At 44.1% G+C, this 23,639-nt stretch overlaps 1 protein-coding gene across 1 annotated transcript in view; it reads left to right on the top strand.

The window, feature by feature from the left end:
* The window catches only part of LOC120978241 (cytochrome P450 2G1-like), a 112,841-nt gene extending 89,619 nt beyond the window's left edge, over window positions 1-23,222 (top strand). Inside the window, exons 5-9 of the mRNA XM_040406478.1 lie at window positions 304-480; window positions 1,732-1,867; window positions 10,410-10,597; window positions 12,520-12,661; window positions 22,791-23,222. Of these exons, the coding sequence (XP_040262412.1) occupies window positions 304-480; window positions 1,732-1,867; window positions 10,410-10,597; window positions 12,520-12,661; window positions 22,791-22,975 (828 nt within the window). The 3' untranslated portion in view covers window positions 22,976-23,222. The remainder of the gene's footprint in view (window positions 1-303; window positions 481-1,731; window positions 1,868-10,409; window positions 10,598-12,519; window positions 12,662-22,790) is intronic.
* Window positions 23,223-23,639: the final 417 nt, after the last annotated feature.

Genomic DNA, 23,639 nt, shown 5'->3' with positions numbered 1-23,639 from the left:
CTGATGAAAAAAAAACTAGAATATTTGAAATTACGAATATATATCACTGTATTCTAAATATTTGCAAATTCTCAAAGTGCCGATATTCGCGATTAACCACACACATTAACCATAATGAGGGTAGAGGAAATTCATTCAAATAAGGGCCACTGAATTCACTGTAACAAGTCAGGCAATGTTTATTTCAGGTAATGTACATGTCAATGACTTTTGATAATATTGTCCCAGTAATCTTGGTAACAATATTACCACTTATTTTAAATGAATATCTAACATTTTATTATTCTACATTTCTTTACTCAGTTACTGGACATGCTGCCAGCAGTCATGAGCTATATACCAGGACCGCACCAGAGAATAAATAAAAGCATGGGAAAACTCACCGATTTCATCAAGGAACGAGTAGAAATGAATAAGGAGTCATTTGATCCCAACTCACCCAAGGATTTCATTGATTGCTTCCTCTTAAGACAGCAGCAGGTATCTAAATAAGTGTTAAGAAAAGGGTTCAGTGGAGATGAGGAGTGGGGGATAACCTGTATTTGGCTGGTGTGGGAACCAGTGGCCTATCATTACCAATAGATAGTATACCCTGCGGGTAGGTTTGGCCTCTTTGTCATTTTGCATGGAGGGATAAAGTGAAGCTTGTACCAGTGGTAGTCAACATGCTATCAGTAAAGGAAAGAAGGGAAGAGAATGCAGTGGTGTTTGATGTTACTATGGAAAAGCCTATAAAAGAAAGAACTTTTGTTCCTATCCTTTTCTTCCTTTAAGATGGCGGTGGGATATTTTGGGCATGTCATGGAAACATACTCTCTATTCAGGGGCATAGCGGAAGGATCATGCATGGATCCTTGTGCAAAAGTTCAGATTGTCCCCTTTTGTGCATTCACAAAGTAAATGTTTACCCATAAATCTATAATGTCCTCCTGCGTTCCCCCCCCCATCCCTTTAAATATGTGTCTGTGTCCCCTTTATTGTACTCCCTCTGTGTCCTGTCTTGCATGTAGTATCATCATGAGATGCACACTGGACCTTCAGGGATGAGATGTCGTCATACAGGGTCATCCTCAGGTGGTCATCAAGGAGTTACCACTTGGTGCTTTGTTATTGCTATTGCATAAGTTAATGCATCCATCAGGATGACATAACATGTGTTATCTGGGGAGTAGAAACTAACCCAATGGATCACTTGGAGCATGAAGCCATGGGTCATCCCAAAGTAGATCATTATGAGTGGCAGGACATTAGCAGCAGCATCATTGGGAAGGGTGAGGAGGCAGAAACTCCTAGACACAATAGTATCAGTGTCATCATGGAGACGGTCCCTGGTGGAACTATACATGGGAAAAGGCGAAATGAGGCTGTGAGCTCCTACTGTTGTTTCGTTGGATCCAGCCACTGTTAGTATAGTGTTGGTGTTCCCTGTGTCCCAATTGCAACTGCTACACTATAGCTATGCCACTGGCTGCATTTATGAGCATAATGGTGCCTTCCCTTTCCCATCCCTCCTCCAGTATTCACACACACAACTGTAATTTGCGCAGATTGTGACATCTGTTTCAGGACAGTAAAGACCCAATTATCTTTAAATCACCATAGTCTATATCGTGACTACAACATTCACTGTTTTTTCTATACTACTGTGCCTGATATATTCTTTTTTTTTCAACAATGTTGCTCCAAAATGGAACATCCCTTTAAAGAATAATGCTACATTTGTGTCTTCAGGAAAAGGACAATCCTAACTTTGACAGGGAGAACATGATAATGACCATACTCAACATGTTTTTTGCTGGGACTGAAACAGTCAGCAGTACCCTAAGACATGGACTTATGATACTTATGAAGTACCCTGAAATACAAGGTCAGTATTACACCAGTAGCCCTCCTTTGGTAACTTTTTTGTTAGGGCTCTTTCACACTTGCGTTGTTGGGTTCCGGCATAGAGTTCCGTCGTCTGGGCTCTATGCCGGAAGAATCCTGATCAGGATTATCCCAATGCATTCTGAATGGAGAGAAATCCGTTCAGGATGCATCAGGATGCCTTCAGTTCCGGAACGGAAGGTTTTTTGGCCGGAGAAAATACTGCAGCATGCTGCGCTTTTTGCTCCGGCCAAAAATCCTGAACACTTGCCGAAAGGCCGGATCCGGAATTAATGTCCATTGAAAGGCATTAATCCGGATCCGGCCTTAAGCTAAACATCGTTTTGACGCATTACCGGATCCGACGTTTAGCTTTTTCTGAATGGTTACCATGGCTTCCAGGACGCTAAAGTCCTGTTTGCCATGGTAAAGTGTAGTGGGGAGCGGGGGAGCAGTATACTTTCCGTCCGTGCGGCTCCCGGGGCACTTCAGAGTGACGTCAGGGCGCCCCACGTGCATGGATGACGTGTCGCATGGATCACGTCATCCATGCGCATGGGGCGCTCTAACGTCATTCTGGAGCGCCCCGGGAGCCGCACGGACGGTAAGTATACTGCTCCCCCGCTCCCCACTACTACTATGGCAACCAGGACTTTAATAGTGTCCTGGATGCCATAGTAACACTGAACGCATTTTGAAGACGGATCCGTCTTCAAATGCTTTCAGTTCACTTGCGTTGTTACGGATCCAGCGGGCACCTCCGGCAAATGGAGTGCACGACGGATCCGGACAACGCAAGTGTGAAAGAGCCCTTAGATAGATCCCTTGAGGATTAATTGATCACAAAGTGTCCAACTTCTGGCTTCCCTGTTGGTTGGTTGTAAACTGTATCTGTCAGCAACAAAATGTATTTGACAAGAATTTCAAATTTACTAAATAAGCGTAGCGTAGCATTAGAATACTTCTTGTACTTTATTTGGTTTGCAGACTGCTGTTGCATTGTATTTTTTTTTCTTTGTGTCTCTAGCCATGGCAGCGTGCACCTGTGCATTGGGATGTGCTTACTGACCACTTTTTTTCTTTGCAGTCCGCAAGAGTTCTCTATCTCTTTCATCCTAGAGTCTTTCCAGTACAAAATGTAACTACTAGGAGACCAGAGAGTATAATATACCAATATCCAGGGCAACTGGAGCATATTTTATTTGACAACATTGTGATAGGTAAGCTGTGAGATGGTTCCAGTGCATACTGGAGCGCCACAGCCTCTTCAAACAGCTGATCGACAGGATACCGAGTGTCAGATATTGATGACCTATATAGATTATAGTCATACATATTGAATTCCCAGAAAAACCCTTTAACTTAAACTTTGCAGAAAGCAACTTCTGGGTTTTGAAAAACTGGAAAACTGTTATGAATTTTAAAATTAAATATAACAAAAGAAAATATATTCACAAGTTTAATCCCCCGTCACTTCCATCACCAAGCTCCAGCACACCCTGCTAGTTCTTGTTAAAGAGGTTCTCCAGGCTTTTAATATTGATGACCTATCTTCAGGATAGGTCATAAATATCAGATCGGCGGGGGTCCGACACCCGGCACCCCTGCCGATCAGCTGCTTGAAGAGGAGGCGCGCCGTGCCAGCGCTGCCTCCTCTTCACTGTTTACCTTCTCGCCGTCGCCTCTGCAGCAGTAAGCAAGTGTAATTACACCTAACCATCCCATTCATTTCAATAGGACGGCTCGTTCCCATACACTTGTATAGGAGCGATCCATCCCATTGAAATAAATGGGACAGCTTGGGTGTAATTACACCTGCTCACCACTGCAGAGGCGACGACGAGAAGGTAAACAGTGAAGAGGAGGCAGCGATGGCACGGCGCGTGCCTCCTCTTCAAACAGCTGATCCTGAGTATAGGTCATCAATATTAAAAGCCTGGAGAACCCCTTTAACATGACTGCAGAGGTGACAAATCCACGTACCCCCCAATATTTGGCCTCAGCAGTCTCATGTTATCAACCTCTGAGGCCAGTGATTGGCTGCTGCGATTATATGGGGTACATGGTCTTGTAAGTGATGCAGCCATATAAACAAGGACCGGCAGGAGGACTGGAGCATGGCTCTGTAACTGGTCGGGATCAAACTAGTGAATATATGCTTCCTAATAGTGGGCTACTTTTTTAATAAGACATAAAACCCTTTTTAAGGAATTCCGTACCTATATGTACGCATATAGGGGGTTCATTTTAGGCGTAGTTCTGCTGCACATTGCAGCACAAAGGTTAGCTTCTCACAGTTGCTACAAATTAAATGGAGGTACAGTGCTGACATTCTTTGAACAGTCCATTCTACCTCATTCCAGAGATACCCTTAAAGATTGAAATCAGGCCATGGGGTCAAAGAACACGCGCTGTCATGTTCCTGGAAGTAATTGATGACTATAAGACCCTTGTGGCATAGTGTACATCAAAACTTCACCTCTATAATTCTGAACTGTTGACACCTAACAGGAAGCAGTCATCAATTCATGTTGCTTGCAGCAAATTAAGACCCTCCCATCAGCATAGTGCAATAGAAATCTTGATTCGCCTGATCTAGGAAATGTTCATTGTTCATTAATCCAATTTTTGTACTCTCTTGCCCCCTGGTGTCCTTCCTTATTTCCTTCCCTACCTCCCTCCCTTTCACTTGAAGGTATACTGTTTATTCATCAGAATAATTCCTGACATCCTCCTCTGTCCCCTTTCATCAATGAGATGTTTATGTCCACAGGATCCCCTATCGCTAAAGGTTTTTACTTCACTCATTCCCAATATAAATTGCACTGTTCCACCAGAAAACCCCATAAGGTTGCCAGTTTTTGAAATAATGGCTCTGCCTGGTGCAGTACTGATCACTAGTGTTCATCAAGCACCAAAGTGCTCGAGTAGAACACCTCGGGATGCTTGGGTGGTCTACCGAGCACCCGAGCACAATGCAAGTCAATGGGAGAACCAGAGCATTAAACCAGGCACCCCCTGCTCTGAAGAGGGGAGGGTGTCTGGTTCACATGAAAAGGTGAGAAATTGATGGAAACACCATTAAAATGATTCGGGAACAGCATAAGGAGGATGTCTGGAGGCATCTTGGACTCGCAGGTCGCTGCTGGGAACAATGTTGTTCAAGTAGTACGCCAATTTTGCAGACTGACAATAATACGCCCAAAATCGAAGATAATATAGATTTTAGAGGAAAAATTGTTAGGAAAAATTCTTTTCTGTATATTTACTTGTATATAAAGTGAAAGACGGCCAAAAATTACAAGAAACTGGCACTGCAGTACACCCTTTATTACACATAAAGCAGGGCATCATACATGCCCTTGAAAAATTATAATTGATGGCCTGCTGGTGACCCTCAAAAACATTAGGAGAAAAATCCCACTGGTGACCCTCTAAAACATTAGGGGCAAGGGCCTGTTGCTGATCTGACCATCTAAAACATTAGGGGTGAGGGTCTGCTGCTGAGATGACCATTTGAAACATTAGGGGTGAGGGCCTGCTGCTGAGCTGACCATCTAAAAAATTATGGTTGAGGGTCTGCTGGTGAGCTGACCCTCTAAAACATTTGGGGCGAGGGCCTGCTGCTGATCTTACCATGGAAAAAAAATTGGCTCAGGGCCTGCTGCTGAGCTGACCATCGAAAAAATTATGGTTGAGGGCCTGCTGCTAAGCTGACCATCGAAAAAATTATGGTTGAGGGTCTGCTGGTGAACTGACTCTCTAAAACATTAGGGGCGAGTGCCTGTGCTGATCTGACCATCTAAAATATTAGGGGTGAGGGTTTGCTGCTGAGCTGACCATCTAAAACATTAGGGGTGAGGGCCTGCTGCTGAGCTGACTTTTGAAAAAATTATGGTAGAGGGTCTGCTGGTGAGCTGACTGTCTAAAACATTATGGGCGAGGGCCTGCTGCTGATCTGACCATGGAAAAAATTATTGTTGAGGGCCTGCTGCTGATCTGACCATGGAAAAAATTATAGTGGAGGGCCTGCTGCTGAGCTGACCATCGAAAAAATTATGGATGAGGGCCTTCTGCTGAGCTAACCATCAAAAAAATTATGGTTAAGGGCCTGCTGCTGATCTGCCCATGGAAAAGATTATGGTTGAGGGCCTGCTGCTGAGCTGACCATGGAAAAAATTATGGTTCAGGACCTGCTGCTGAGCTGACCATGGAAACAATTATGGTTGAGGGCCTGCTGCTTAGCTGACCATGGAAAAAATTATGGTTGAGGGCCTGCTGCTGAGCTGACCATCGAAAAAATTATGGTTGAGGGCCTGCTGGTGAGCTGACTCTCTAAAATATTAGGGGCGAGTGCCTGCTGCTAATCTGACCAAGGAAAAAATTATGGTTCACGGCCTGCTGCTGATCTGACCATTAAAAAAAATATGGTTGAGGGCCTGCTGCTGAGCTGACCCTCTAAAATATTAGGAGCGAGGGCAGCCTAATAAGCATGTTGATATGATGGAGGAGGAGGACGAGAAAAGAAGATTGAACCATATACCCTTTTTTGTGGTGGAAGGGGTGCATGGGAATACAGTATATTCAATACACCATAAAAGCCATATTTAAAGTGCCTTTATGTTCAACCGCTTTCCTCTGGTGGAGTAGAGAAGTCAGGGCAATCCAGGCCTTGTTCATTTTGATAAGAGTCAACCTGTCAGCATTTTCCATTGACAGACAGATGCGCTTATCAGTTATTATGCCCAAAGCAGCACTAAATACCTGCTTTGACACAACACTGGCAGCAGGGCAGGCCAGCACCTCCAAGGCGTAGAGCACCAGTTCGTGCCACGTGTACAGCTTGGACACCCAATAGTTTTAATGCACACAGGGATCATTGAGGACGCTAACACGGTCTGCTACGTACTCCTTTACTGTCTTCCAAAATTTTTCTCTCCTTGAGACACTAGGCCGCGCATCATGGTGAGGGTGCTGGTGGGGTGTCATGAAACAGTCCCAGGCCTTGGAGAGTGTTGCCTTGCTTCTGTTGGAACTGCTGTGTGTACCCCTCGTCTCCCATCCTCGGTTGCCCAAGGAACTACGTACTCTGCTGCCAGCGATGTCAGCTGGAAATTTTTGGAAGGTATTGCACCATCTTGCTAGTCCTCTCCACCACAGAAATGACAGATGAGAAGTTCTCTTTGTAGCGGGGGTCGAGAAGGGTGAACAACCAGTAATCGGTGTTGGCCAAAGTGCATATAACGCGAGGGTCACGGGAAAGGCAGCATAACATAAAGTCAGTCATGAGCGCCAGAGTCCCATCAGACAAGACTTTGCTGTCCTCATCAGGAGTATGACTGTCAATCTCATTATACTCTTCTGCCCACCCTATGCTGAACAGATTAAATAAACCATCTATGGGTACTACCCTCTGAAGCGGAGGCAACCATCTCCTGCTCCTCCTTCTCCACATCATCATCCAATTCACGCTGAGAAGACGAACGGAGGGTGGTCTGGCTATCAACCTGTGTACTGTCTTTCCCCATTTCCACTTCTTCCACATGTAAAGTGTCCTCCTTCATTGTGAGCAGTGAGCGTTTCAGTAGACACAGAAGTGGGATGGTTACGCTGATAATAGTGGCATCGCCGCTCACCATCTGTGTTGATTCCTCAAAGTTTCGTAAAACCTCACAGAGGTCAGACATCCATGCCCACTTGTCGCTTGTGAAGAGCGGAAGCTGACTCGAAAGGCGACGACCATGTTGCAACTGGCATTCCACTACTGCCCTCTGCTACTTATAAAGCCTGGCCAACATGTGGAACGTGGAGTTCCAGCGCATGCTCACGTCGCACAACAGTCAGTGAGCTGGCAATTGCAAGCACTGCTGCAGCTTTGCCAAACCTACGGCAGCTGTAGATGACTTTCGGAAATGGGCTCACACGCGGAGCACCTTCACCAGTAGCTCAGGCAAATTGGGGTAGGTTTTGAGAAACTGCTGAACCACTAAGTTGAACACTTGGGCTAGACATGGCATGTGTGTGAGCTTGCCAAGCTCCAAAGCTGCCACCAAGTTACAGCTATTATCAGACACAGCCATGCCTGGTTCTAGGTTGAGTGGCGAGAGTCACAGCTCAGTCTGGTCCCTTATACTCTGCCAAAGCTCTGCGGCGGTGTGCTGTTTGTCACCTAAGCAAATTAGTTTCAGCGGCCTGTTGCCGCTTCCCCACTAAAGTGCTACACTGCTTCCAGCTACTGACTGATTGCTCACTGGTGCTGCAAGATGATAATTCAGAGGTGGAAGTGGAGGAGGAGGTGGGGGGTTGCAGTCACTATTGTAGGTGGTGGCAGAAATCCTGATGGAAGTAGGGTCCGCAATCCTTGCCGTCTGTAGCACTTGTCCATGTATCAGTAGTTAAGTGGACCTTCCTTCCCAATAACTGCATTGGTCAGGGCACGGGTGATGTTACAGGACACATGATGGCTGGGACGGCACACTGGGAAAAATAGTGGCGGCTGGGGACAGAGTAACGAGGGACCGCCGCTGCCATCAGGCTGCAGAAAGCCTCAGTGACCACAAGCCTAATTGACAACATTTCCAGGGCCAGCAATTTGGAAAGGTGCACATTTAGTGCTATGGCCTGTGGGTGGGTGGCTGGGTATTTGCGCTTTCTTTCAAAGGCCTGGGGTATGGACATCTGTACGCTGCGCTGGGACACAGAAGTGGATGTTAGCTGATGGGGCTTGTGAATGTCCAGGTGCAGGGCGGGAGGCATCCAAGCCTGCGTCTTGAACAGGGGATTAGCCAGCACATAACACAGTGGAAGAGGAGGCAGTGATGTGACTAGCAGACACTGATTGTGGACCCAAGTGTTCGGCCCACCTATTAGGGTGCTTTGATGTGGCGGATCATGCTGGTGGTGGTGAGGTTGCTAGTGTTCACGTCCCTGCTCATTTTGGTATGGCACAGGTTGCAAATGACAATTCTTTGATCGTCCGCACTTTCCTCACAAAAGCATCAGACTGCGGAGCTCCTACCTCTTGGCAAGGGTGGTTGCCGCACGAGGGTGCTCCGGGAAACAGTTGAGGGCCTGTTTGGTGTGGCCCGCCTTCTCCCTTTTGTCACCCAACTGCCTCTTCCAGCCTGTTTTGGTGCCGCGGATCCCTCCCCCTCTGTACTGCTGTCCTCGCTCGGTTTGCCACCTTCCGAGGTTGGATCAGTGATTTCATCGTTCCACACCTCCTCTTCCACTTCCTCACTCTGGTCATCCTCCTGTCTTGTTGACCTAACAAGAACCTCACTTATTGACAACTGTGTCTCATCCTCATCATCAACCTCTTGAGAGACTAATTGCCGTTGACTTATTGACAACTGTGTCTAATCATCATCATCCACCTCGTGAAACACTTATTGCCATTCCCCACCGTTATCTTCTTGTGACTGTGGATGCTCAAGAGTTTGAGCATCAGTGCACACGATATCCTCATGTCCCTCTTCAAGCGGGCTTGGTGAGAGGCTCAAATCAAGGAATGGCGATGAAAAGAGCTCCTCGGAATATCCGAGTGTGGAATCACTTATTTGGCAAGTCTCTCCATGGTAGGAGGAAGGAGGATCAAGGTGAGGATTCTGTTGACCAGACTCTTGGCTACTGAGACTGGACTTTGTGGAAGACAGGGTGGTGCTTAACCAACTGGAAGCATTATCTGCTGCAATCCAACCGACCACCTGGCTGCACTCATCTGACTTCAAGAGTGGTGTCCTGCGCCGCCCTGCAAACTGGGACATGAAGCTAGGTATCGTGGATGAGTGTGTTTCTTGCGCTCTGGCAGCAGGCACAGTTTCACCGCGCCCCGGGCAACGACCTCTGCGTGCAACATCGGCAGCACTGCCACTTCCCCAGCGGGAAAAAAATTTGACTGAATGTGACAGATATTTTGTATTTGCAAATGTTATACAGGAGATGTAGCGCAGGTAATGTCACTGTCACCAGCAGGGAAAAAATTAGAATGAATGTTACAGATATTTATGATGCGCAAATGTTATACAGGAGATGTAAAGCAGGTAATGTCACTGCTGTCATTAGCGGCTAATAAAAAATTACAGGGAATGTCATAGCTATTTGGGATATAGCACCCGATGACGTGTTCCGGCCAGCCAATCACTGTAATGCCAGTAACCAACATGGCTATGGCATTACAGTGAGTGGCAGTACTTACCTGCACATTTATTGGCTGTGTAGCAGCCAACAAACGTGCGGGTAGGAGACTCGAGCATGTCGCTCGAGCACACGCGGTATTTGGCCGAACATCACTACTGATCACCATTCCTATTCTACATTGTTTTGATCTCTCAATTTTCTCATTCTTCTGTGGATCAATTTCTGTGTGAATCCAGATTAAACCATTTCATTGATTTTATGCCACAATAAAGTCTCCAATAAAGTGGCTATTCAGTGGATTTTATCCCTCATTGATATATACTGTTTACATTGCCTATGCAGTATGATGTATATCTTCATATGTAACTTACACTTTTTTTTTTTCCTCCCACCATTTTACCCAGCTAAACTACATGCGGAAATAGACCATGTGATTGGTGAAAGCCGCATCCCAAACCTTGAAGACCGCAACAAAATGCCATATATGGAAGCCGTAATACACGAGATCCAGAGATTCATTGATATTCTCCCACTGAATGTTCCCCACGCAACAATAAAAGATGTCGACTTCAAGGGATACACTATTCCAAAGGTAGGAAAATGAGACAATGCATTTTTTGACCAAGACAGTCTAAAAAGAGTGAAATCTACACTGAGCAAAAATATAAACGCAACACTTTTGGTTTTGCTCTCATTTTGCATGAGCTGAACTCAAAGATCTGAAAAATTTTCTACATACACAAAAGACCCATTACTCTCAAATATTGTTCACAAATCTGTCTATATCTGTGTTAGTGAGGACTTCTCCTTTGCTGAGATAATCCATCCCACCTCATAGGTGTGGCATATCAAGGTGCTGATTAGACAGCGTGGATATTGCACAGGTGTGCCTTAGACTGCCCACAATAAAAGCCCACTCTGAAATGTGCAGTTTGATCACACAGCACAATGCCACAGATGTCGCAACATTTGAGGGAGCATGCAATTGGCATGCTGACGACCAGAGCTGTTGCCCGTGCAATGAATGTTAATTTCTCTACCATAAGCTGTCTCCAAAGGCATTTCAGAGAATTTGGCAGTACATCCAACCGGAGTTTTCTAAGCAATAAGGTGACATTCGATTCAGATCAAACTTATTAAGACTTAGATGACTCACATTTAATTTAATTTTAAGAATTTTTCTCATCTCTACCAGTGACTAATATACATGAAGCTGGTGAATTGACAAAGTTTGTAGAAAACTCTCGGACAATAATATATTTTTTGTTAGAATGCTTTCACCAGTCATATTTGATCACACATTGTACTGCTGCTACAACTGTCAGTAATCAACTAGGATTCGCTCCTAACTTTGCGAGTTTTTCACTAAAGTTCGGGTTCAACTATAACATGGTTACAATGGAAAATAATGGCATTCTTAATACAGAATGCTAAATAAAATGTCCATTGAGGGGTTAAAAATAATTAAAAAAAACTCACCTCATCCACTTGATCTCGTGGTGAGTGCGGTGACGTCATCGCAGGTCCTTTTGCAGGTCCTGCAGAAAGAAGAGGATGCCGGCTGCACAATCAAGTGGATGAGGTGAGTTATTTTTATTATTTTTAACTTCTCAATGGACATTTTATTTAGCATTCTGTCTTAAGAATGCTATTAATTTCCATTATAACCATGTTTTAACGGAAAATAATAAAGTGAAGTTCGGGTCCCTATTGACTTTAATGGGGTCCGGGTTTGGGGTCAAGTTCGGGTCAAGTTTGGGTCCTGAACCCGTACTTTGACCTGACGTTTGTCCGAACCCGAACTTCCACGGGTTTGCTCATCCCTAACTAGGGTCTGTGGGAAAACCAAATGTTCTATTTCCCTACAGCACCACCACAGGGATAATGAAGTATTGCATTGTGCCAACTGAGATCAATAAATAGACTGTCTGTTTAACACTGAATTGATGTGCTGGGTCCTCCAGAAAGAGCCTTTTCTCTACCTAATATATAAGGGTCCTCAAATCAAAACCAGACAGTGAAAGCTAAATTGTAACTGAATTGTTCTGTTTCTTGAAATTCATCCTCTCACGTGCCCCCTTTTCCGATTTCAAATATCACATAATTTGCTATAATCTCTCTGTCCCTTCACTTTGGGGGATGCAATTTCTGCACTCATCTGGTTTATAAATCATGGAGGTCATTTATCAAAGACCAGAATTTTATGCCAATCTTTGATATCCCCACATTTCTGGGAGGATGATCTTAATTTATGACGAGGAGCAGACCTCATCATCAATAAAGAAGATTTCAGTCACAATTCACACCAGTTAATTGGAGCAAATGATAGTGAATGTGCCCACACCAAACCCCCGACACTCCTCTTTTTCAGAAAGCTTAGAAACGCCACTTGCTCCTAAGTTTAGTTAGATAGTGCCGAAAAAAAGTTGCAATTTTAGTGTGTGAGTCATGTGTAGAGTCATTTTACCATTACATTTTACCTTTTTACTAAATGCCATTCCCTTGTGTGTCTAGGGCACAGATGTCTATCCATTGTTGTGTTCTGTTCTTAAAGACCCTACAAAAATTCCCTGCCCCGACAATTTTGATCCTACCCATTTCTTAGATGACAAGGGATGCTTTAAGAAGAATGAGACCTTCATGCCATTCTCTGCAGGTAATAACAATGTTTATTAGTGTTGAGCGCGAATATTCGAATAGCGAATATTAATCGCAAATATCGCAACTTCACTAATTTGCGAATATTTTGAATATAGTGCTATATATTCGCTATATCGAATATTTGTCATTTTTTAACATCTGAAAACATGATTCCTCCCTGCTTCCTTCTTTTGGGTCAATGAGTCTTTCGCCCACAAGCAACTTAAGCAGGAAGGAATCATGTTTTCATATGGAAAAAAAAACCTAATATTCTAAAAAACAAATATATTCACTATATTGCTATAACTTTGTTTTTTAGAATATTTGTCATATTCTAAAACAAGAATATATAGCAATATAGCGAATATTCGTAAAATACACATATAGACTGCAATTAAGCTACTATAGTGCTATAGTATTTTTTTATAGTGTAAATTATTTCCAAATCTGAAGTTCAGAAGAGAAAAAAAACTTAGACTATAAAAAAAAAAATTATAGCACTAAATTAGCTAAATTGCAGTCTATATGTGTATTTTACGAATATTCGCTATATTGCAATATATACTTGTTTTAGAATATGACGAATATTCTAAAAAACAAAGTTATAGCAATATAGCGAATATTCGTAAAATACACATACAGACTGTAATTTAGCTAATATAGTGCTATAATCTTTTTTTTATAGTCAAATTTTTTATTTCTCTTCTAAACTTCAGATTTGGAAATAATCTACACTATAAAAAAAAAAAAAACTATAGCACTATATTAGCTTAATTGCAGTCTATATGTGTATTTTATGAATATTCGCTATATATTACTATATATTCTTGTTTTAGAATATGATGAATATTCTTAAAACTAATATATAGCACTATATTTACTGCTATACATTCTTTTTTGAGCAACTTTGCATTATGCGATTTTTTAATTTTAGATTAATCGGAATCGCGAAAATTATCTTGAATACGAATATTTGCGAAATATTGCAAATTCGAATATGGGACCTGCCGCTCATCAGTAGTATTTGTATGGGTTCAGCCTAAACTCAATGTCTAAAATAAATGTTAAAAAGAAGATCCATTCCTAATTTACTGGCTGATATAGGCAGAAATACTGTACGGGTGATTTATAAAATTGTCTCCCTTCGTATAGCAGCCCGTATGTAAGTGGTCACTATAGTGTCTCACTGTTTCCTATTGTATATGGGGGGGGGGGGGTGAAACAGAGGAGAGGATAATAGACAGTCAAGCTCCACAAATGCTATAATATCAAGGGTGAAAGTATGTGTCTTGATTAGCAGGAATACCAGTGATCATTTTTTTCAATTGGTCTTTATTAAAAATATTGAGCCCCTTTCTCTGTACAGCCTTGATATTCTCTATTTGCATGCTCTGTATTTCTACTGTTTCCCATTAGGCAGCTCAGCTGAAATCTCCTTATCTCTGACCTTATTAACACTCATTATAGCTCAATTCGTATCTGATAAGAATGTGGCTTAAGGTACTTTTACACTTGCGGCAGAGGATTCCGGCAGGCAGTTCCGTCGCCGGAACTGCCTGCCACATCTGGCAATCTGGACTCAAACTGATGGCATTTGTCAGACGGATCCGGATGCGGATCCGTCGGACAAATGCATTGAAATACCGGATCCGTCTCTCCGGTGTCATCTGGAAAAACGGATCCAGTATTATTTTTTTTTGCATTTTTAAAGGTCTGCGCATGCGCAGACCGGAAAGCCGGATCCATTTTGCCAGAACACTTAATGCTGGATCCGGCACTAATACACTTCAATGTAAATTAATGCCGGATATGGTATTCCAGCAAATGTTCAGTATTTTTGTCCGGAGAGAAAACTGCAGCATGCTGCGGTATTTTTTCCGTCCAAAAAAACATAAGAGGGACTGAACGGATGCATCCTAATGCATCCTGAATAGAATGCTCTCCATTCAGAATGCATTAGGGTAAAACTGATCAGTTTTTTTCCGGTATTGAGCTCCTGTGACGGAACTCAAAACCGGAAAACAAAAGTGCTAGTGTGAAAGTACCCTTAGGCTACTTTCACATTAGCATTAGGTTTGCGGTATTTGTCCGGCCAATTATCAGCATGTATGCCGTGCTATGGCTGGATCTCCAGCTCATCCCCATTTGACTGAATGGGACCAGGCCGGACTTCCAGCAGCACAAGTGTGCAAGCGTTAATAACCATCCTCAAAAAGCCTTCCCTTCACCTGTCTTCTTTGTCTAGTTATAGCCCCATATAATTTCTCCCATATGCCTCAAAGCTATTTGACCAACATGTCCACTTTGACCTGTCCTCTCATCTCTCTTCCTGCTCACTCTTTGACTAGCTTGAATCTGGCTTCCGACCCCACCACTCAACTGAAACTGCCCTCACCAAAATCACCAATGACCTGCTAACTGTCCTGTTAACTGACCTGCTAAAAACCAAACAACATTATTCTGTCCTCCTCCTCCCTCACCAGTCCTCTGCCTTTAACAATGTCGACCACTCCTTTCTGTTACAAACTCTTTTATATTTTGGCATCACAAACTTGTCCCTGTCCAGGATCACATCATACCTCACAGATTAGACATTTAGTTCTCCCACTCTCACATCACCTCCTCGTATCATCCTTTCTCTGTTAGTGTCCCTCAAGGCTCTGTCCTAGGATCCCTGATCTTCTCAATCTACACCTTCGGTCTGGGACAGCTCATAGAGTCCCATGGCTTTCAGTATCACTTTTATGCTGATAACACATAAATTTACCTCTCTGGTCCAGACATCAGCACCTTACTATCCAGAATCCCACAATATCTATCTTCTATCTTCTCCTTTTTCTTCTCTAGCTTTCTAAAATTTAACATGGATAAAACAGAATTTATCATCTTTCACCCATCTTACTCAAAACCCCAAACAGACCTATCTATCATGATCAATGGATGCACACTCTCCACGGTCAACCAAGTCTGCTGCCTTTGAGTAACCTTGGATTATGCACTGTCCTTCAAACCACACATTCATGCCCTTTCCACCACCTGCCGCCTTCAACTCAAAAATATCTCTTGTATCCATGCATTCCTCAATCAGGAATCCACAAATAAACTTGTACCCACCTAGACTACTGTAACACCCTCTGTTTCACCCTGTTACTCCTCTGCCTCTCCTCTCTGCCAATCCTTTCACTGGCTTCCCATTGCCCTGTGAATTCAGTTTAAAATATTAACAAATACATATAAGGCCGTCCACAACCTATCCTCTCCATACATCTCTGAAATACTTTCCCAATACATCCCCACATGTAATCTCTGATACTCACAAGACCTCCTTCTTTCCTCTTCCCAAAATCACCTCCAAGATTTCTCCCGTGCATCCCCCATACTCTGGAACTCTCTACCCCATTGAATGGCGCTTTTAATAATAAATAATAATAATAAGAAGAAGATCAATGGAAAAAAAGATTTTTAGCCCACAATAAGTAAAATTCAGTCCTAAAAAAATTGCCCTGAAAGATGTAGCCTTTAAGCCACATACTGTACATGGGCACCTTTGTGCCCACTCACTGCTATACATCCCCACCCGGCTAGTGAAAGTACATAGGCTATCTGTTAGGATAGTAAGGAATGTTTGTGTCATAAACTCAGTTATATGCATGGTACTGGTGCTACACCCTTACTAAATTGGCGTGCCTTGTGTTAGAGGGACGGTTTAAATGTGTCCTTGAATAAACCTAAGGGTAAGGCCACACGGTCAGGTTTCTGCATGTAGTTTTGGAAATAAAAATCAAGAGTGGATCACAAAAGAACAAGTGTAAAGGACAGACATGACGTCTACTCTTTTTTAGACTCACTCCTTATTTTGGTTAAAAAAACTGCTTTAGGAAACTAGACTACACCCTAACAGTGTGAAGTAAGGCACTGTGTTAGTTAGATAATGCCTAGATTACCGCTGCCTAGCTGACCACTAGCCTAGCAAGCTGTAGACCAAACTGGAGGCTCTATTGGATTGCTTGTACTGTTCAGAGTGTTTTACTGCACAATATTTATGTGTAATCAAGAGCAATTTGAGACAAGCAGCCACATCTGACATGACCAGCGCTAGTGTGGCCTTGAAGCGACTGCGTAATTCTACCTATTTAAAATGAGCAACTGTGGTTTTGGTTTAAAGAGACTTCTATCAAAGCTGTAACTGAGCGGAACTAAGGAGTCTTGAGTCTTCAGCGTTTTATTGAGCACTAAAGATTCCTGTGTATAACAAGTCAGTGTCACAACCAGACAGCTGAGAAGCTCTGACAGGAGCCGTCCAGATCCTCCTCCTTGAGTTTCTTTGTTTTGATTTCTGTTACTCACCTCGTTAGTCTATCTCAGCTGTCATGCAGTCGGACTGATCACTTCCCTTTAAATTCTTCCCCATAAGGCAGTTGTGTGCGGCTGATACAACTTCCTGGAGTGTGTGTGCATGCTGTTCCCAGTTCCCAGTTCCCAGCTCCCAGTTCCCAGTTCCCTGTCTACAGTCGTACGCAAGATAAGTTCTGTTTATGTATTTATGATTTTCTGTTTTCTGGATCCAGGTGACCCTGACTCCCTCCGTGTCTGTGTAGGGAGCCGGTGGTCGTGTCCCCTCACTATTGTAGGGCCTTCAGGTCTAAAGATAGCCGAGGTACGTGGATATGCGCCCATTCACCTTTGGGGTGGTCGCATAGGCTGAGCAATAAGGGAGAGCGGCAGGTCGATTGCAGGGGTCTCCCTTTTGTTCCTTAGTTGTGGATCCAGTGTGTCATTGTTTGTATTGTTTTATCTTGTTTCCTGTACACCATCCGTGACATTATCAGCCGCCGAAACCGTCTTACCGGTTACACTTTTGGCTGAACGCTTTCAGGGTCTTGCTTTGGAGGTAGCTGATCTCCGTAAGACTTTTTCTCAGTTTCAAGTGACCGGTTCAGCTTGCGTTCATGGAGTTTGTGCTGAGCCTAAGATTTCGCTCCCGGATACGTTTTCCGTGGGTAGTGAGAATTTTGTACGTTTTAGAGAGGCTTGCAAACTCCATTTTCGCCTTCTTCCCCATTCTTCCGGTGATGAAGAACGAAGGGTGGGCATCATTATATCGCTGCTCAGGGGTAATGCTCAGTCCTGGGCCTTTTCGCTGCCGGAGGGGGCACGGCCCCTCCGTTCAGTGGATGAATTCTTTTTAGCCCTGGGTCAGATATATGATGATCCGGATCGTCTGGCTGAGTCTAGACTACGTCTGTTATGCCAGGGTAAACAATCCGCAGAGATATACTGCTCAGAATTTCGGAGATGGGCAGCAGATACGGGTTGGAATGATGCTGCACTCCAAAGTCAATTTTGCTATGGTCTTTCAGAGGGATTGAGAGATGCATTTGCCTTTCATGAAAGACCTACCTCCTTGATTTCTGCTATGTCTCAGGCTGTTCGTATTGACAGGCGTCTTAGAGAGAGAGGAGAGATCTCTCCTTCCTGTCATACTCAGTCCCGGGACAGTGCAGCGGTCTCATTCTGTGCACAGGGGTCTCAGTCGCTGTCAGCCCCTTCTGAGCAGGAGCCCATGCAGCTGGGGTTGATTGCCTCTGACAATAGAAGATTCAGCCCGCAGGGGAGGGTTTGCTTTTGTTGTGGAGGTATAAATCATCTGGCAAATGTTTGTCCCTCTAGGAGATTCAGGCAGTTTTCTGGGAGTAATAAAGAGACAAAAAGGAAGAAATATTTTAAGAATGTTCCGTCTGTTACTATTGGCAGGGTTGAGGCGGAAATTGAAGGTTTTCCTTTTGCTTGTAGTTCCCGTTTTGTCCTGCCTGCTAGGGTGGCGCTAGAGAGCAAGAGCATTTTTTGTGAGATTTTTGTGGATAGTGGAGCAGCTGTCAACCTCATTGATAACCAATTTGCAATAACTCATGGTTTCCAGGTATGCACTTTGGGAAAAGATATTCCTGTTTTTGCTATTGATTCAGCTCCACTTTCTCAGAAATCATTAAAGGGCATAGTTCACAATATCCGTTTAATTGTGAATGATGCTCATGTTGAGGATGTGTCATGTTTCGTCCTTAGCGGTTTGCCTACTCCTCTAGTGTTGGGGCTACCCTGGCTCACTAAACATAACCCCACCATTGATTGGCAAGCGAGGCAAAAAAAATGGTTGGAGTAACTTTTGCAGAGAGAATTGCCTCATAACATCTATTTCTGAGGTTTCTACTAAAACTGTACCACCTTTCCTCTCTGAATTTTTGGATGTCTTCTCTGAGAGTGGAGTTCAGGGTTTACCTCCGCACAGGGAGTATGATTGCCCTATTGATCTCATCCCAGGCGCCAAGCTGCCTAAATCTCGTTTATACAATCTTTCCCAACCTGAGAGGGTCGCTATGCGTGCTTATATCTCTGAGAGTCTGAGAAAAGGACACATACGACCCTCGAAGTCACCTGTTGCCGCTGGTTTTTTCTTTGTTAAGAAAAAAGATGGTTCTTTAAGACCTTGTCTGGATTTCAGGGAGCTGAACAGTATCACTATTGGTGATCCTTATCCGCTTCCTCTGATCCCAGACTTGTTTAACCAGGTTGTTGGGGCGAAAGTCTTTTCTAAATTAGACCTAAGAGGGGCATACAACCTGGTTAGGGTCAGAGAAGGAGACGAATGGAAGACGGCTTTCAATACCCCTGAGGGCCATTTTGAGAATTTAGTTATGCCTTTTGGTTTGATGAATGCCCCAGCCGTTTTTCAGCATTTCGTCAACAGCATTTTTCATCATTTAATGGGAAAATTTGTATTAGTGTATTTGGATGACATTTTGATTTTTTCTCCTGATTTCAAGACTCATAAGGAACACTTATGTCAGGTCTTACTCATCCTGCGGGAGAATAAATTATACGCGAAACTGGAAAAATGTGTGTTTGCGGTTCCAGAGATCCAATTTCTGGGGTTTCTTGTCTCCGCTTCTGGTTTTCGCATGGACCCCAAGAAGGTTCGCGCTGTGCTTGAGTGGGAGCTTCCTGAGAATCAGAAGGCGCTGATGCGTTTTTTGGGCTTTGCTAATTATTACAGGAAATTTATTTTGAATTATTCCTCTGTTGTTAAACCACTCACTGATATGACCAGAAAGGGGGTAGATTTTTCTTCCTGGTCGGTCGAGGCGCGTAAGGCCTTTTCTAATATCAAGGAGAGTTTTGCTTCCGCTCCCATCCTAGTACAACCTGATGTTTCGTTACCCTTCATAGTTGAGGTTGATGCTTCTGAGGTAGGGGTGGGTGCGGTCTTGTCTCAGGGTTCCTCTCCTGCCAAATGGCAACCGTGTGCCTTTTTCTCAAAGAAGCTCTCCTCCGCAGAGAGAAATTATGATGTGGGAGATAGGGAATTGTTGGCCATCAAGTTGGCTTTTGAGGAATGGCGCCATTGGCTAGAGGGAGCCAGACACCCTATTACCGTGTTTATTGATCATAAAAATCTGGCCTACTTGGAGTCAGCCAAGCGTCTGAACCCGAGACAGGCCAGATGGTCTTTGTTCTTTACAAGGTTTAATTTTGTTGTTACGTTCCGCCCTGGGGTTAAGATGTGAAGGCAGATGCCCTATCACGTTGTTTCCCGGGAGGTGGGAATTTTGAAGACCCGGGTCCCATTTTGGCTGAAGGTGTGGTGGTCTCTGCTCTTTTTCCTGAATTGGAGGCAGAGGTACAGGCAGCCCAGTCAGAAGCTCCTGATCTTTGTCCTCCTGGGAGGTTGTTTGTGCCTCTCGCTTTGAGACACAAGATTTTTAAAGAACACCACGATACGGTCCTTGCTGGGCACCCGGGGACAAGAGCCACACTGGACCTCATTGCTCGGAGATTCTGGTGGCCTGCGCTTCGTAAGTCGGTTGAGGGTTTTGTGGCAGCTTGCGAGACTTGCGCTCGTGCCAAGGTCCCTCATTCACGGCCATCAGGTCCTCTCCTTCCTTTGCCCATTCCTTCCCGTCCTTGGACACATCTGTCCATGGACTTCATAACGGACTTGCCTCGTTCCTCGGGGAAGTCTGTGATTCTGGTGGTGGTGGACCGTTTTAGCAAAATGGTGCATTTTATCCCTTTTCCTGGTTTGCCCAATGCTAAGACGCTGGCGCAGGCATTTGTTGACCACATTGTCAAATTGCATGGGATTCCTTCAGACATAGTCTCTGATAGGGGCACGCAGTTTGTTTCCAGATTCTGGAAGGCTTTCTGTTCTCGCTTGGGGGTTCGCTTGTCATTCTCTTCTGCTTTCCATCCGCAGTCGAATGGCCAGACAGAGCGTGTCAATCAAAATCTGGAGACATATCTGCGCTGTTTTGTGGCGGAGAATCAGGAGGATTGGTGTTCTTTTTTGTCCCTTGCTGAGTTTGCTTTAAATAACCGTCGTCAGGAGTCCTCTGATAAGTCACCATTTTTTGGTGCATATGGGTTTCATCCGCAGTTTGGGACTTTCTCTGGAGAGGGCTCTTCTGGTTTGCCTGATGAGGACAGATTCTCCTCCTCTTTGTCATCTATTTGGCAAAAGATTCAGGATAATCTAAAGAACATGAGTGAGAGATATAAGCGTGCGGCGGATAAGAGACGTGTGCCTGGTCCGGACCTGAATGTTGATGATTTGGTGTGGCTGTCTACCAAGAATATCAAATTGAAGGTTCCCTCCTGGAAGTTGGGTCCTAGGTTTATTGGGCCTTACAAGATCCTGTCTGTCATCAATCCTGTTGCCTACCGTCTTGATCTTCCTCAGACTTGGAAGATCCATAACGTTTTCCATAAGTCCTTATTGAAACCTTATGTTCAACCTATTGTACCCTCGCCTTTGCCTCCTCCTCCGATTATTGTTGATGGAAATCTTGAATTTCAGGTATCTAGGATTGTGGATTCTCGTCTTGTCCGCGGTTCCCTCCAGTACCTCGTTCATTGGGAGGGTTATGGTCCTGAGGAGAGGATGTGGGTCCCAGTGACGGACATTAAGGCCTCTCGTCTCATCAGGGCTTTCCATAGGTCCCATCCTGAGAAGGTGGGCCCTGAGTGTCCGGAGTCCACTCCTAGAGGGAGGGGTACTGTCACAACCAGACAGCTGAGAAGCCGTCCAGATCCTCCTCCTTGAGTTTCTTTGTTTTGATTTCTGTTACTCACCTCGTTAGTCTATCTCAGCTGTCATGCAGTCGGACTGATCACTTCCCTTTAAATTCTTCCCCATAAGGCAGTTGTGTGCGGCTGATACAACTTACTGGAGTGTGTGTGCATGCTGTTCCCAGTTCCCAGTTCCCAGCTCCCAGTTCCCAGTTCCCTGTCTACAGTCGTACGCAAGATAAGTTCTGTTTATGTATTTATGATTTTCTGTTTTCTGGATCCAGGTGACCCTGACTCCCTCCGTGTCTGTGTAGGGAGCCGGTGGTCGTGTCCCCTCACTATTGTAGGGCCTTCAGGTCTAAAGATAGCCGAGGTACGTGGATATGCGCCCATTCACCTTTGGGGTGGTCGCATAGGCTGAGCAATAAGGGAGAGCGGCAGGTCGATTGCAGGGGTCTCCCTTTTGTTCCTTAGTTGTGGATCCAGTGTGTCATTGTTTGTATTGTTTTATCTTGTTTCCTGTACACCATCCGTGACAGTCAGATAGTGAGGGTGATGGACAGTGATATACCACATAATCATAGTCAGGGACTGAGGTAGTGACAAGAGGTGTCTGGAAGCTTCTGTATGTTACACACAGGCATCTTCAGTGCTTAGTATAAGTTAAGACTGAGGACAGACTCTCCATAGTAATGCTCAGTTACAGCTTTGCTAAGAAGAGTCTTTGCACCCTGTTTTCTAGTAGAAATAAACATACTTCCCTAACAAAGGACATTAAAAAATGTGTCCCTACACAATATCAAAAATAAACTGAAACAACAATTACACTTTAAGGGTGAGGCACCTCCCCTAATAGGAGCCAAGCCCACGCAACAGTGTGAAAAGCACTATAGCACATGTACTTTTGTCAATGTTGATTGTTGGGAACTACTGTACGTAAAAGTGGTCACCATTATCGAAACGGAGGGATCATGAAGTGTCATGTACTGAGTAAGACAAGCATGCTATGATCTATTAAACGTCAAATGTTATGGTGAAAATGGAGGCAGAATTTGTAGTTAATGATCTTTTCCTCACATTAGGGAAACGGGTATGTGCCGGAGAAGGTTTGGCCAGGATGGAGCTGTTTCTTTTCTTTACAACCATCCTACAGCACTTCAAGTTAACTCCAGAGAGAGAAATCACGGACAATGATATCAAACCCCTGATGGCCGGTTTTGTAAATGTTCCCAAATTTTATCGGATGTCGTTCATCCCGCGGCTTTAATTTTGAATAAAGATGGCATGTAGTCTTACTTCAGATGCATCAAATAAGCTTCAGCTGTGTGATCCTTTCTTTCAGGGGGGCTGGGTCTTGCAAATCGGGTCGTAGAAGAAAAAAAGACACAAATCAAGTCTTCTGGAAATTGTATGCAATAACTAATTATGTGCAACACGTGTAATGTAACATGGGCAAATGTATAATGCATGTGACCTTGATTATTCAGAAAGTCAACATATTTAAAGTAAAGCTAGGAAAATCATTGTATTAGTCTCTATCAAGTGTTCATTGGCTATTTGAATCCTATTTGAATCCTTTTAATTCAGCAATTGAGAAACATGGCACCCATTAACCCTTTAATATCACACATATTTCACTAGAAAGGGGTATTCCAGCCAGAAGCAGTTACTATCTGTTAGATAGCATAAAAATTCTAGGAGGAAGTCCAACCACTGGGACCTACACGGCCCCCAGATATGCTGCATCCTCAGCCATAAACTTTGGACGGAGCAGCAGGCTATATTCTCAACCACCACTCTATTTAAATTCCTCCTAGCCACAGCTATGTGCCCTGAGGCAAATGGGGACCGTGGACACTGTTCTGGTGATCGTCGGGGGGGGCCAGCAGTTAGAACCCCACCGAACAAACATTTATAAAATATGCAGTGGA

This window comes from Bufo bufo, chromosome 8, assembly GCF_905171765.1.
Source record: "Bufo bufo chromosome 8, aBufBuf1.1, whole genome shotgun sequence".
In the NCBI taxonomy this organism is placed as follows: Eukaryota; Metazoa; Chordata; class Amphibia; order Anura; family Bufonidae; genus Bufo; species Bufo bufo.
Note: the sequence above shows the minus strand (reverse complement) of the source record. Positions and strands in the feature narration are given on the sequence as shown.